This window comes from Cygnus atratus, chromosome 7, assembly GCF_013377495.2.
Source record: "Cygnus atratus isolate AKBS03 ecotype Queensland, Australia chromosome 7, CAtr_DNAZoo_HiC_assembly, whole genome shotgun sequence".
NCBI lineage: Eukaryota > Metazoa > Chordata > Aves > Anseriformes > Anatidae > Cygnus > Cygnus atratus.
The window spans coordinates 13,494,925-13,508,564 of NC_066368.1; the positions used below are offsets into that span (position 1 = coordinate 13,494,925).

At 46.1% G+C, this 13,640-nt stretch overlaps 1 protein-coding gene across 2 annotated transcripts in view; it reads left to right on the forward strand.

Annotated features, from left to right (window-relative positions):
• NT5C2 (5'-nucleotidase, cytosolic II) overlaps positions 1 to 13,640 on the forward strand; it is a 58,691-nt gene that overhangs the window by 5,364 nt on the left and 39,687 nt on the right. Inside the window, exons 2-3 of one of the 2 annotated variants that reach the window (XM_050711798.1) lie at positions 5,248 to 5,339; positions 13,160 to 13,280. In XM_050711798.1, coding sequence (XP_050567755.1) covers positions 13,180 to 13,280 — 101 coding nt within the window. In that variant the 5' untranslated portion in view covers positions 5,248 to 5,339; positions 13,160 to 13,179. The remainder of the gene's footprint in view (positions 1 to 5,247; positions 5,340 to 13,159; positions 13,281 to 13,640) is intronic. The other variant, XM_035547581.2, reaches the window with a different exon arrangement.

Here is a 13,640-nt window from a genome sequence, read left to right on the forward strand (position 1 = left end):
TAATTTTGGAAGTTGGTAAGTGAAACCAGTTGCAATTAAAAAATAATAATAATCTTTTTAGATGTTGGTTTCCTTTCTTTTTTCCACCTCCCTCTGAGATGGTTTTTATCCTGTTTTTTTTCTCCAGTGGAAGATCTGTATGCATTGGCAAAGGTACTTCAAATGTTGCTTTCTGAATTTTCCAGTTCACCGTTTTGGATATTGCAGAGCAATTCAGCTCAATTCTGTGCAAAGACATATGTGCCTATAGAAGTCACAGGAAATGGCTGCAAGAGGTGGTCCTGAGCGTTCTGGATAAATCCTGTCCTTTCTGACATCCCATGCAGTGTTCACTGAGACCCCTTAGGAACAGATACCCATAGCAGCTGCATAATTGCTTCTTTTCCATTTCTTGTTCATTTCCACTTTTTTCTTCATTCTCTGTATGTGCTTTTAGATCAGGATGAGTTCAGTCCGTGAAGAAATCTGATGAGGTGAACGTGAATTTCAGGTGCTCTGAGCACCTGTTAGCTCGAGGCTGACCCCGGAGACTGCTCCTCCAGTTCAGTTCTGGTAGCTTTGCCGGCGTTGTAATCCAAGCAGCTGAGTGAAGCCGGAAGGAGGAATTTAACATAGAAGCAAGCCAGGCTGGTAAATCACCCGTTCCTTTTGCTGTCTGGAAACTGAGGCAGGAGTCAGATTTCGCTTGCCACATTACATTACAAGCATCAGTCAGTTGGTGCACCAGTGATCTGAATTCTGGGGAAAAATGATAAGAATGAGCATTTGCTAACAAAATCTGTAAGTGGTTCGAGTAAGTAGACATAAAATCCCTCTGCTCTATTCTTCAAAATGCCCTCTCTACCCGAGCAGTGACTGGCGTACCAGAAGATCTTCTGCTAAGTCCTTTTTAGTCAATAATGTGAATTTAACTTACCTGTACCATTAATCACTTGGTGACTGCAGGCATGCTGGGCAGAACGAGTGGCTCACGTGTTCTGGTGTGTTTCTTAATATCCTCCGCAGAGTAGTGTTGAAATGGAATGGTTTTACAGAGCGTGAGGACGTTAAAAAATTGCTAGTGCTGGAATCATGAGCAGATGTGTGTGATATTTTTGAGCAAATTGTATACAAATCGGCAAGAGCTTTCCTTGCTGTGATCTGACATGAAATATCCGTATGTAGCTTTCAACAATTTGGGGATTTCTGTTCGTTCTGATGCAGGGAAGTAACACTGTGGCCTTTCTAAGAGTTTATTAAAAGCACATGATCTAACCATTCCTATTTTTCTTTCACCTTGAATAATACATTAGGTAGGTTCTTAACTCTTCTTTTACATGTATTGTAACTTCTCTTGCAGAATTGTACTTGGCAGTTTTACAAGCCAAGGCCAAAAAAATCTGCTTGCTAGGCTTGAGCAATCAGGAGGGAAAGGATGATGAAAAACCAACAAAGTTTTACTCATCTACCACTCGTTTTTCTTCACAGCCATGTAGCGGGTAGATATTAACAAAGACAGTAATAAAAAGCACTTTCAGTCCTCATAAATCGATGTGTTCTGGTGGGGTCAAGAACAAATATTGGCAAGGTTAGGGCAAAATACCAGTGTTGTGGTGCTCAGGGCCGGGCTGAGGTTTTTCCAAGCGCTGTTAGGAAAGCAGTTAGGAGGACGCATTTCTGTGGCCACACTGGAGGCTCGGTGCTGGCTAAGCATGTGGTCGGCTTGTTTTTAGCATCTACAGTAGGTCAGGTAATGTGCTGCTGTTCTCAGCGAGTGGGGGCTGTCACGCTGCCCTGCCTGGGACTGACTTCTTTAAAGGTGTCTCAGGGTGCAGGGGATTCTGGCTGTTTGCTCATCTGCAGCAGGAGCACACGGCTGTGCTGTTGAGTGAGTCTTCAACTCTACACTAATGAGACACTTCAGGTTCCCCGAAGAGAGAAGCCATGGCCAAAGGCAAGGTTTGATGTCGGGAACTCTCGGTTCTGATTTTGGGATAATGGGGACCTGCTGACAGTGCTGCCTTAGTTCTTTTTTAATGCTCTCTCACCCTTCAGGCTGGAAGGCTTCTTCCAGGTCACGGCTGCAGCAGTGGATCTGTCACTTCATCTGTGCCCTCCCCGAGCACAGTCCGTGTTGGGACAAGTACAGGGAGAACATCTTGTGTGCCCTCCTCAGCTCCTGCCAGGGCACAACCTCCTGTGTCAGCAGGATTGATTTAAAATATTAAAAAACAGTGAACCGAAGGGTCCGTGGAAAGCTGACGGTTTTCCCCAAACGAGCTTCGTGCTTTGTGTTGTGCTTGGATAGGGTTGCAAAAAGTTTCTGAAGAAAAGAGGTTGATACTGTTGGAAACGGTATAATGTAGGCCTTTGGTATCAGTTGATAAAGCCAAGACAGTTAGGTTATCAAAGGGAAGCCAGAGTCAGCAAAAGCTCCAAGGCATCAGAGGTCGATGTTCTTAGTTTATTCAGTTCTTTTACTGATGAATTGAGTCACGTAGGCTGCATAAGAAATGCTGGAGGAATAAGCCGTCTTTTGGAAGAGCGTGGGGTACTGCAGAGAAGGTGTTCATCAAATTAATTTACTCGAAGAGTTTCCTGCAACGGTGCCTCAGTACTACACAGCTGTCAAGATTAAATGAGATCTGGGGGCTGATAAGATGTAGGTGGGGACACTATTGTGCCCTAAGGACAGGTTTGTAATTTCATTTGTAATCAGGCAGACTATAATTACTGTGTTTGCCTCTGATTAAAAAAACAGGTCAGGAAAGGAACGAGTTGCGCTGTCTGTATGCAGAAGGGAAGTTCGCGCTGCTCCGAGCGCTTTGAAACACCCACAGGCTCCACGTTCCCTGGGTTTCATCCCCGTGCCCGCTCGGTCGGCACGTCTGTCTGCGGGGCTTTCTTCTCGTAGGCAGAGGGCTGCTGCGTGGGACTGCTCGCCGAGAGCAGAGGGCAGGAAAGGTTTTGGGTGAGCTCCTCTCTGATCCGCGCGGTGAGCGGTGAGCGCGTGTCCAGCCGCTGGTGTGGGGAGACAGAGGGTGAAGGGTGGCTGCTAACTGGGAGCAACATAGGGAAGGTGAGCGTTGTCCTTCTGGCCTGGGTGAGCATTTCAGGAGTGTTAGGGCCAGCCCAGGAGTGACGTGGGTGAGCTGAGCCTGGGAGCACAAGGTTCTTGCCTTTCCTACCTGGAAGGCTAGACCAGCCTCAGGGAAGGCTTTGTGGAAGAGAGGTGGGTAACCATTATTTAAGGGCAAAAGTAGGAACCCCATGGAATCTGTCATAGGCTGGTATGCCTCTAGAGCATGATATGCTAGGAGAACTGAGAATCAAGACCTTCTTTACTAAATTATTTCTGTATTTATCTTCACAGTGCCCTTTGTAGCCAAGGAGTGTCATTATTTTGCATTGTTTGTGTTTTGTGAACAACGAACAAGTTGAAAACTGTCTCAGTGTTGTATATGAAGTCTTTGGCCATGCTGGGTATTAAGGCTTTCTCTCCTTTGTCCAGTTCCGTTCCATAGTCCTCCACTCACCCTTCTTTTGGAAAAACAGGCTCATTTGTCAATGATGTGATTGTTCTGCCCTTTATTGATAGGTAAGATCTCAAAAAGAAGAGAGACCAAGTTAATACATGAATATTTGGTAAGCTTTTCCTTAAAGAAAGTGGGGAGGCAGGGGATGATGCTGCAAAAGAAAACTCCTAGCAGGGGAAAAAAAAAAAAAAAAAAAGAGTTCTCACTGGTTTTGACCGAGCAGCTCTCAGAATCACCAGATCATCTTCAGCTGTTGATCTCAGTGTTTATTTTCAGCAACTTTCTTAGGAAGGAGGAGTCGGTGTTCCCTCGTTAAAGTATGCTGGCAGCTTTACTCAGCAGCACGTCCCTCGGCTAGCGCTGCATCCAGATGCCCGTGGGACTGGTGCGGACTGGCCAGCTGGCTGCACCTGGGCTGAGCAGGGACAGCTTTCAGCCAGGGGAGGTGGGAACTCGCCTCTCCAGCCTGCGGAGATGGCTCAGCTGCAGATTCTGCTGTCACATCTCTTTGCGCAGCCTGCAAGCATGTAGAGAGGTCCCATCCACCATCGAATAGGTTTCAAGTGTCTTTTAAAAAATCATCCTTATTTTTCCTTTAACTTCCCTTTAACTTTCAGGGACCGCGATCTTCAGAGAAAATAATTTTATTTTATTTTTTTTTTTACCGGTAAGCACTGACAGTAAGGAAAGCCAATAAAATGTTGTCCTCCCTACCTTCCGTGTTTAGAAGATAAAGAGGGCTTTGGGCTGTTTGCGTTATCCAAGCTGACCTACTTGCATGCTTCCTGGATGACTGCGTGCCAGCTCGGAGTTGCGCATCTCAAATACTTTGTCGGTTACCACCACGCTTCTGGAAGGGCCCGTTAAGTCTGCATTTGCGTCCTGTAGCACAGCGGAATCCAATGAAAGGCGTCATTGTTTTGAAATACCGTGGATCCGCTGCCAAAGGAGCTACTGTTGTATAATCCCTAATAGCAGGTTAGAGTGGCAGCAGTTCCTTGGTTGGAAATCAGTATGCAGAGGGATGGCTTTCCAGTTTGCTCTCCGGGGATGACACGTTTCATCTTGTTCACTCTGCGAGTTACAAACTCGCACAGAGGTGCGCAGCCGTCGTGAGCTGGTAGCAGGTCCTCACGCAGGTCTGAACACCGAGGGTGTTACTTAGAGGTAATGCTTGCTAAAAAAAAGCATTGCTAACAAATACAAAGATTAACGCATAAAGAGGTTTTAGTTTGTTCTGAAGCAAAGCAGCAGGGGTGGAATAGGAAAGTTTATGCTGGCTTTCCTTTCTGATTTGCAGAATTCGGTGTGTTCATTTCCATGCTGACATTTCTGCCTTTTGTGCCGTTTGTGTTAACCTGAAGCTCAGCCAGCACTGTTGTGCCTCATCTTCGTACCAATGGCATTAGTATCTGCAGATATCAAACATCAAATTCCAATTCTAGTGAGCATTTGCATCAAAGTTTACCCCCTGGTTTTCAGCTAAAGCAAATACATGTGAATTCTTAAATATTTTCTTTAGGGTGGACTGTATCACAGCAGAGAGATCAAATTCACCCCTACTTCTTAATCTTTTAAGACCTTGTGTAAGTAGAGCAATTGTTTACGGGAAAAACAGGGTGAGCAAAGTATTTGAAGTATCTTATGGGTTTCTTACTGGAATTTAACAGCTGGAAACAAGAAGCAGTGAGAACATTATGTTACTAGCCAGGTCCATGCTTGCTTTTGGCAGGTGGTCAATTGGACAACAGTTGGGGAATCCTGCAGCAGAGGTTGCTGCAGGCTGCTGTGCTCTTTTCCTGCAGAAAACCTTTCCTAAAGGAGGTGAGTTTCTTCCATTCTTCTCTCCAAGACTGCTTGTGCTTCAGCCTGTTATTCACTGATAACGTCATTTGTAAGGTGAGGAAGAGTCACCCGAGGCACAATACTCTGCTTGACTGACCTACTGTGACTTTCTTTTTGGCATTAATTCTTGCCTCTGTGAAAAAAGACTGATTTGAACATCCTCTCCCCTTCATTTAGAGCCCAACAGTGATGGAAAAAAAAAACTCAAAATTTTGTTTTGTAATTAATTATCCTCCCTGTTAATACTTTGTGTGGATTTATTTAATTTCCAGTCACAGGCTCATGTCCTGTCATCGCTGGACTGAAGAGCCCTTCCTGTGTGCAAATGCTTCCAGGCTATTTCAGATCACCTGCAGAGCAGCTCTCTGCAAACTGGCAAGCTTCCACTCCAGGCTGACTCTCTCTCATGGCTTTATTCCTTCCTCAGTATAGTCACTATCGCTCTTGAATGGGGACAGGTGACTGAAGAGAGTTCTCCAGCAGCATTCGGAGCAGCGGCAGACAGGCACATAGAGTCCTGCTTGGTAGCCTTGTACACGCAAGGATCAGATTTGACCTGCAGTCACAGCATTTCTGTGAGAGCTCATGTTTGCTGATTATTCTCTGTGGCATGGCTCTTGCTCTTCTGGATCGAGTCTCACATTCCTTAAGGATGGTCTGCCTTCTTTTTTCTAGCGGTGGGATGGTACTGGCCACGTTGGGCTTAGAGAAATGGGGTATGAGCACTACCCCTGACAAACTGCTTGTGTAACAGGCAGCATTTTGGAAGTGACTTAACTAAAATGGCAGTTCTGCGGGAGATATTGAGAAGCACGAGCTCTGTGGAAGCTGGAAAATATTCTCATTAGCTTACTGGAGAATTTGTGGTTTCTATTTTAAGGCAGTAAACTCAATTACAGATGACTGAGGAGAAGAGATGGTCTCTTGGTACTCAGAGAGGGTCAGATTTGAGGTTTGCTCCTTGCAGAGTTGCACCGCGGATTTCAGAGTGTTTTTCCGAACTCCTTTTTAACCATCCATGAAATTGATGATAATTAAGTCGTATTTAATATTTTAAATAACTAGTGCTCCTTGGAGTTTCTACCTGAACAGAACTCCTTGGATAGAAATGGAGGATCACCCTAAAAAACTCCCCGTTTATCTGTTCTGTGTTTTTTTTAGGGCATCTAATGCATTTTCAGGTCCAGGATTATTGCTACAGCTCTAGGCATCGTACAGCCACTCTGTGGATATGATTGTCAGTAGAAATGATAAAAACACCCATAAGCAGAGTTTTGTTAAACATATTTTATGTCTTTGTTACATAGCCATTTCTTTAACATCTGGCTTCATCACACACATAAAATTCAGCCTGAAATTAAATCAAACCCTATAATAAGCCACCCGAGTAGCATTCTGCCTTCTTGTACCTTACCCATCCAGAAATAACCCATGAGATACTGTCATCTCTCAGTCAGACTATCCTCAGATAAGTGTATGCCTGGAAATACTTTACCAATTTGACTAAAAGCTCCCTCTTGGAAACGCAGCTTTGCTGAGGCCAGCGCTGTGGTGGGGCCCAAGGGAAGCAGATACCCCTGCCAGAGCCAGCGTCTGAAAGGGCAAGCTGGGGGTGGAAGGACCAGCACAATCCTCCGAGCAAGGACTGTGGTATGAGTCTGATGTGATATAATAGATCTTCGTACGAACCACAGGTGGGACCTGCTGTGAATTCAGTACATGCATCTGTAGGTATCGTTAACAGGTCCTTAACAGCAGGTCTCTACCTCTTTAATATCCTGTCCTGGCCTTATCCTGCTTAAAGCCAACCTCAAGGATAATTATCAGGAGCTGAGGGTACACTTTGATGTTTCTTTTGGAAATAATTAATATTACATATTACATATAAATAAGAGAATATTTTGTCCTTTCTTGCCATCACGAACCTGAAGTCACCACGTCAGAGAGGTGGCCACCCAGAAGTGGAAGTTCTTTGAATGAAGAACTTACCTTTAGGCTCAAAGAGGAAAAAAAGGGGAATTTTCTGGCTTAGATCATTTACAAACATCGCTACTTATATTTGGAAACCGAGGGCTTTCCAGCATTGCCAGACATTTCAAGTCAAGGACATACTAATTTTCCAAAAGCATCACTAATTGAAAACACCTTTTGGAAACAATTTGCCACTGGCTGCTAAGCAGCAGTGCTGGCAGTAACACAGAGGGGTTTGAACTGTCATCCTGGAGCTGGGGGGAGACGAAGGAGCTGTGTGTGTGAGCTCCCAGCTAGGGCTGGCACGTGGGGCTGCGGATCAGAGGCAGACCGGAGCATCATTCGGCATCCGTGCCATCCCTGCAGCTTGGAGCGCATCAGAAGTCTACTGTTTTGGGACCCTTGCTATGTGCAGGTACCCGTAATTCCCCAAAATTTGTAGATGTGAACTAGATGCGTAGTGTTATCGGTACTTTGACCGAGATCGATTTGTTTTTGTCTTCTAATTCTTCGCTAATTGAATCCAGCATTGCCATTTTCACTGCATTTCCCATTTCCAAGGTTTGGCATCAGGTAAAGCTGACGTAGCCTGAAATACATTCAGTTAATTATTTTAGGGTTCCTGGGGAGATTTTATCAGACTGGCTCGTTAAAAATGTTCATGTCTGTTGTGTATTGTTTAATGTTCCCTTTGTTTGCAAAATGAATGGGAAGCACTTTGTCTCATTAGGGGTTTAATGCCTGCCTGGCATTATCATCCTTTTTATTAAATGCAAACTAGAAATATCTCGTGAAGAATTCTGTCCCTTCTATAATATTCCTCATCCCTGGTCTATAATGCTTCTGCTCCACTGGTAGGATTTTTCTTGTTCCTGTTAAACTTTTAAAAACCACCTTTACGTTGTCCTTAGCTCTCCAAAAGCTCTCCACCAAATTTTGCAAATTGCTTTGTCACAAGACTTTTTTTTTTTTTCCTTTTTTTACGCTGTACTGGCAGGAGCTAAAGGAGCAGTTTATCCTGTTGTCCAGAGCTTGGTTTGTTGGCTCTCCCTGACTCTGTGATCACCCTGACTTCTGTGCATCTGGGACCTGGTGGCTCTGGGTTATCGGAAACATTAAAATACATACTGGGGAGTCCTCCACCCATTTCTCTGTATTGTTCTTCCTAAGCAGAGCGTGAGTCGAGATTTCGGTATGCGGCTCGCATGAATAGCTCCCCTGGGTTTCAGAACCGCCACCTACTGGATTTTTTTCTTCTCCTGAGTTGGCATCTTTAGTTCTGGAAGTTCTTTGTTACCTTGCCTCCTAGCAGCCCTGGAACGCCTTGGTAGTTTGCCACGTGCTTCAGCGTGTTTGTGACGCCCTGAGCTGGAGCTCGGGGAGCGTTTGACGTTGTTCACTCTCCTGTGCTGCCAGCTGGGCCTCCGAGTGCTCTACACATCCCTGGGTGCCCCGAGTCCCTTGGAGGAGATGCAGGAAGGGCCCCTCAGCCAGGCAAGGCTCAGGGTGGGTGCAATAGACCGATTCATCACCTCTGGGGAGAGCTCCTGCATAGCACAGTGGTGAGCGTACACAGAGCAGGTAGAGTGAAACAAGCTCACGGCAAACACAGTTCATTCACTCCCCCCTTGCTGAGACCCCCCCCAAGCCACCTGGGCTGGAGCAGCTTCGCAGCAGGGGGCGAGGAACGGCTGAGAGCTTGGCAAAGGCACCAGGAGGTCTGGGCATCACTGCCTCGGGCTGGACGCAAAGCCTTTAGGTACCAAACCTTAGGCGTGATCATTTCTGTCTCCGTTCGCTGTGCCCACGGGCGTGTACGTCTGTGGGTCGTGCTGGCAAGGATTCCTGAAGCAGAATGTGTGAGGAGAGGGTAGATCGGTGCCTTGGGACTGATTATAGCCATGGGTTTGTTTTCTGCTGTACGAGCTCTTGGACAGTATCCTGGAAAAAGTGGGATTGTCACTGCTGTGTTGTTTATCCCTACGTTTTAGCGTGTATGCCTCTGATTTGGCATTGCATCACCAAAGTATTAAAAACAGACTCAGAAAAAAATACGGGCAGCGCATTTTACCTGAACACGAGGTGTTAGCAGATACAGAAATTTCTAACCATCTATTGGCCAAGAAAAGATAAGAAAAATAACTAATAAAACTCTTGAAGGGGAATGCTTCTGGGCATGTTATCTCACATGTATGAGTGTATGAAGAATATACACTATGGATAAATACCTTATCCATGTGATAAGCGAATGAACTTATTACAAAATGTATGTTAAAAATGTCATGTTCTTTTGGACAGAAGCATGCGTGCTGCATTGTAGCTCGGAGTTTTTAAATACTTCTTCAAAATGAGCCCTGTACCCTAAGTGCTATCAGATGTTTAATTAAGATGGCACTAGCAAGGCGCGTGTTTGCAATAAATTACGGGGAGGTGTTCTGACATGCTTCATCTATGTAAAGATTTCTATTTTTACGTGAAGCTATTTACAGATTATTGATATCAAAAATAGATTTGTAACTACAGAAAGATGCATCGTATTTCAGTTGCTCGGAGTTGAGAATCTTGCCTGGCTGGCTGCCTGCTCTCTTAGATGTTTATTCCAGCGGCTTACAAGTGTATGTAGTGAATCAGCCCTTCTTATTTTGCTCTGTGTTTGGCACCCCGGTGAAGAGGAATATTTGCGTTCAGGGATCAGGTCCCATGTCTCATACCCGCTCAGGTAGGCTCGTTGTACCTCTGAAGCACCGGAAGAATTTCATTCAAGTCAGTGAGACTTCTTGCGTGAGTAAGGTTTCTGGGTGGGGAAGAGGCCTCACAATATCTTTTGTAAGTTGTTAGTGTTTTATTTCAGAGCAGGAAGCTGTTGTTGGAGTGCCAGTGGAGCCTGCTAAGCTGCGAGAGTGCCTTTGAGTTTACGTAACACAAAACTTCAGCATTAGACTCTTTTATTTTAGGCTATGTGGACATTAAAACAACAGTTTTAATAAATAAATCCGCAAAGCTTGAAGGCAGAGGTAATATCTTTTAATAGAGCAACTGATAGAGTTTGAAAATTTAGGCAAGCTCGTATGCCCAAGAGCTTGTCTATTTTTTCCAGCCATACCAGTTGGTCTAATAAAAGACATTGCCTCTGTCTACAAACCTTGTCCTCCCTTTGAACCCTCTTCATCACAGCGACAGCAAAATACTGCTGGAACATTAAAATAATTCGGGCCTTTCTTGCTTAACTATGGAAACTCAGATTTTTGTGGTTTCCTCAAGGCTCCGATTTTTGATTCCAAGCACACGCAGCATGCTGTCTGATTTCTCCTGTGGTAGAAAAGGGTTTCTTCACACGAGGCTCAGACTGCTTCACCGACTCCTCATTTTAGAAACGATGCTATTATCAAAGGTAACCTGCTACGGTTCTGCCATCTGGATTTTAGGATGCTTTGCAAGGTGCTGATGGGGAACTCTCAGATGTCTGGCACGGATGGACGTTGGATGCAGTCCTGTCCCGGTGTCTGTGTGACAGTCTCTGCCTAAGGTGTTGTGATGGGAAGCAGACGGAGTGGGAAGCAGCTAGCATGACGGAAAGGCTCTGCCTTTGGCTGTGGGTGTAAATCTTCAAATCTTGAGATGTGTGTGACTGGGTGAGGAGTGTAGTGGAGCCCTGCTACGTGGTGTGTAGCTGTGCTCAGGCTTCTTTCAGCGAGCAGACCGAGATCCAGACCTGTCTAAGGGTCTCATGACCAACCATGCTACATTTTTTTCAGAGCTGTTTAGCTTTCCCCTTGAACGTGTGTGTCTTTTGGATGTGAATCCCCAGCTCAAAGTCGGTAGCTTTACAACGGCTCCGGGTAAGACCAGGGTGGTGATGATCGGGACCATCTTGAAACGTGGTTCATGGGTTAGCCGATTTTCCACCCCTGCAGACACAAACCCTTTCTGAGGCTGCAGTCTTGGGGTCACGGTAGACCCCTGCTTTGCCTCATGTGCTGCCCTGGAGCCTGCCCTCATGCACAACGTTGCTGCCCGAGTCCTCTCCTCCAGCAGGGCCACTGCAGCCCATTGTGCCCCTGCTGGGCTGTGCCGCAGGCGCAGTGCCCGGCCTTTCCAGTGGAACAGGTTGGCGCTTGCAGCCTGCCTTCCATCTGCCTTTGGGCATGGCTTGCATAGCTGGTAATTACTTGGAAGCCCTTAGTGGCCTGCGCCCGGGCTATTTTAAAAGCCGCTTCTCCCTGCATGCCCTGTTGTGGAAGTCGCCCCACGGCCCTCCGGCTGCGGTGACCTCCTCTCCCGGGGTGCCGCAGGGAACCAGCCGCAGAGAGCTCTCAGCTCAGGAATGCAGCCCCTTCGGCTGCCTGCCAGGGCCTAAATTTGGTGACCTTTAGGATGTGGCATCAGATGGGTTTGTAAACGTTGGTTCTAGTAACTGGGAGACGAGCAGAGAATGCAGGGGGAGGGAGGAACATATTCTTTACAGCCAAGCTATTTGCCTTCTGTTTGATTTTTATGACCAACAAATAGTAGGCAAGTGCACTAGCAGATGCTCTAGCAATCACTACTGTTGGTCTTTAATCAAATTTAAAACTAAAAAATGATACAGATTTCCTCTAGGAGAGCAAGCACGCCTGTGACCGCCGCAAGCGTGGTGACTACCGACAATAATTTGGACACACACTGTGCTCTCCTCTCTGCTGAAATCACCTCGTTCCCCTTCTGTAGGACAAGGGCAGTCATCTTTAAAGGTGTCTAGAAATGGTATCATTACCCGTGTAGCCTGTGGGTGGCTTTGTTTCTTCTAAGGAAGAGCAAACAAGGCAAGCCCTGCGGTCTGGCAGTTGTGTGGGTTGCGCAGGACCGCAGTTCTTCATGCTGTACCTAATTCGGGGTAACCGTGGGATGTGTCTCCCACCCCGTTCTCTGCCCTGGCTCTGATGGTCTTGTGGCAGGCTGAGCGACTGTTTGCTTTGGTCATGTAGTGTTGGTAGCTGAGGATTTGGGCTGCTCGGTCTCACCGTGGGGCTGCTTAATCACAAGACCCCATGCCAGGGGCACAGCAGGACACGTGTCTGGATGGAGGGGAAGAGCAGGACTTCCCAGTGCGCCAGTGGGAGAGGAACCCCACCGAATGTTGCCTCACTGCAGGGCCTTCCTGCAGCAAAAGCCTGCCTGCTGGTTTAGTTTTCACAACTGGTTCTTGTGAAGGGGTGCGGGCGTTGGTGAAGATCTGCTGGTGAACGCAGCTTTGCAGCAGGTTCTTGCTCTGCCTGAATGGGGTTGATCTGCAGAGGCTGAAAGATAATCTACTTCCTTTCCGATTGCTTCTGTTAATTTGGCATCAGTCCGAAGCATTGTCTTTGCCGAGAGATCAGATGAGAAACAAAGCCAGAGACAAGGCTCTTTGTTTTTACCGTGGTACATGTGGCAAGGTCGGTCGCAGTGGGGTTTGTAGGGTTTACCTTGCCTGATTTATCTCATGTGTAAAGGGTAGGTTGTCCACCAGCTATCCCTCCTGGATACTTAGAGTAACTCTAAGGTAAAGAAAATGCCTTTTCAGCAATGTAAACAAGGGCTCTGTTTCAAAATGCATTTTCACCATGATGGATAGGAATGTCTTAGCAGTTCCAGCCATGTGGAAAAGCCCTCCCTGCTCTGGTTTGACTCCCTATCTCATCTAATATCTCAGAGGAAGGCATCTTGCTTGACCTGCAAACAAAGCTCATCCCACTGGGCACTTTGCAAGACTTCCTGAGTAGCATTGCGTCTCAGCACCAGGAAACAGACAAGTTGCTGGTGAAACAGATCTTGAACTTGAGCAAGCTTTTCTCTTCTGACTCTTTCAGAAATAAATAAGTGTTTAAAGATGACAACCTCCTGGAGCGACCGACTCCAGAATGCAGCAGATCTCCCTGCAAACATGGATGGGCATGCTCTGAAAAAGTACCGCCGGGAAGCCTATCACCGGTAAGTCTTGCGTGTAACTCCACAGCTAAACTGCTGAGAGAGAGGGAAATAAACTACACATAAAAAACACATTTCTTGTTGTTTCTTACTTGCTGGTAGAAACAGAAAGGTCATTCCCACCTTCCTTGCAAAAGCGTTAGAAAATATTTTAAAAGATAGTACAGTATTTGCCTGCAGGAATGAAAAACAGGAGAGTTGAGGTACGTGTGCCAGAGCAAGTGAGGGTGTGCTTTCTTAATGCAGTTGAAAGCTTCTATCCCAAAAATTAACTTGAGATTAAACTTTGAAGTCAAGAAAGACTAGGTGGCAGACGCATTATGGTAATTATTGCACTACAAACTGAGAGAGCATGAGCCTAGA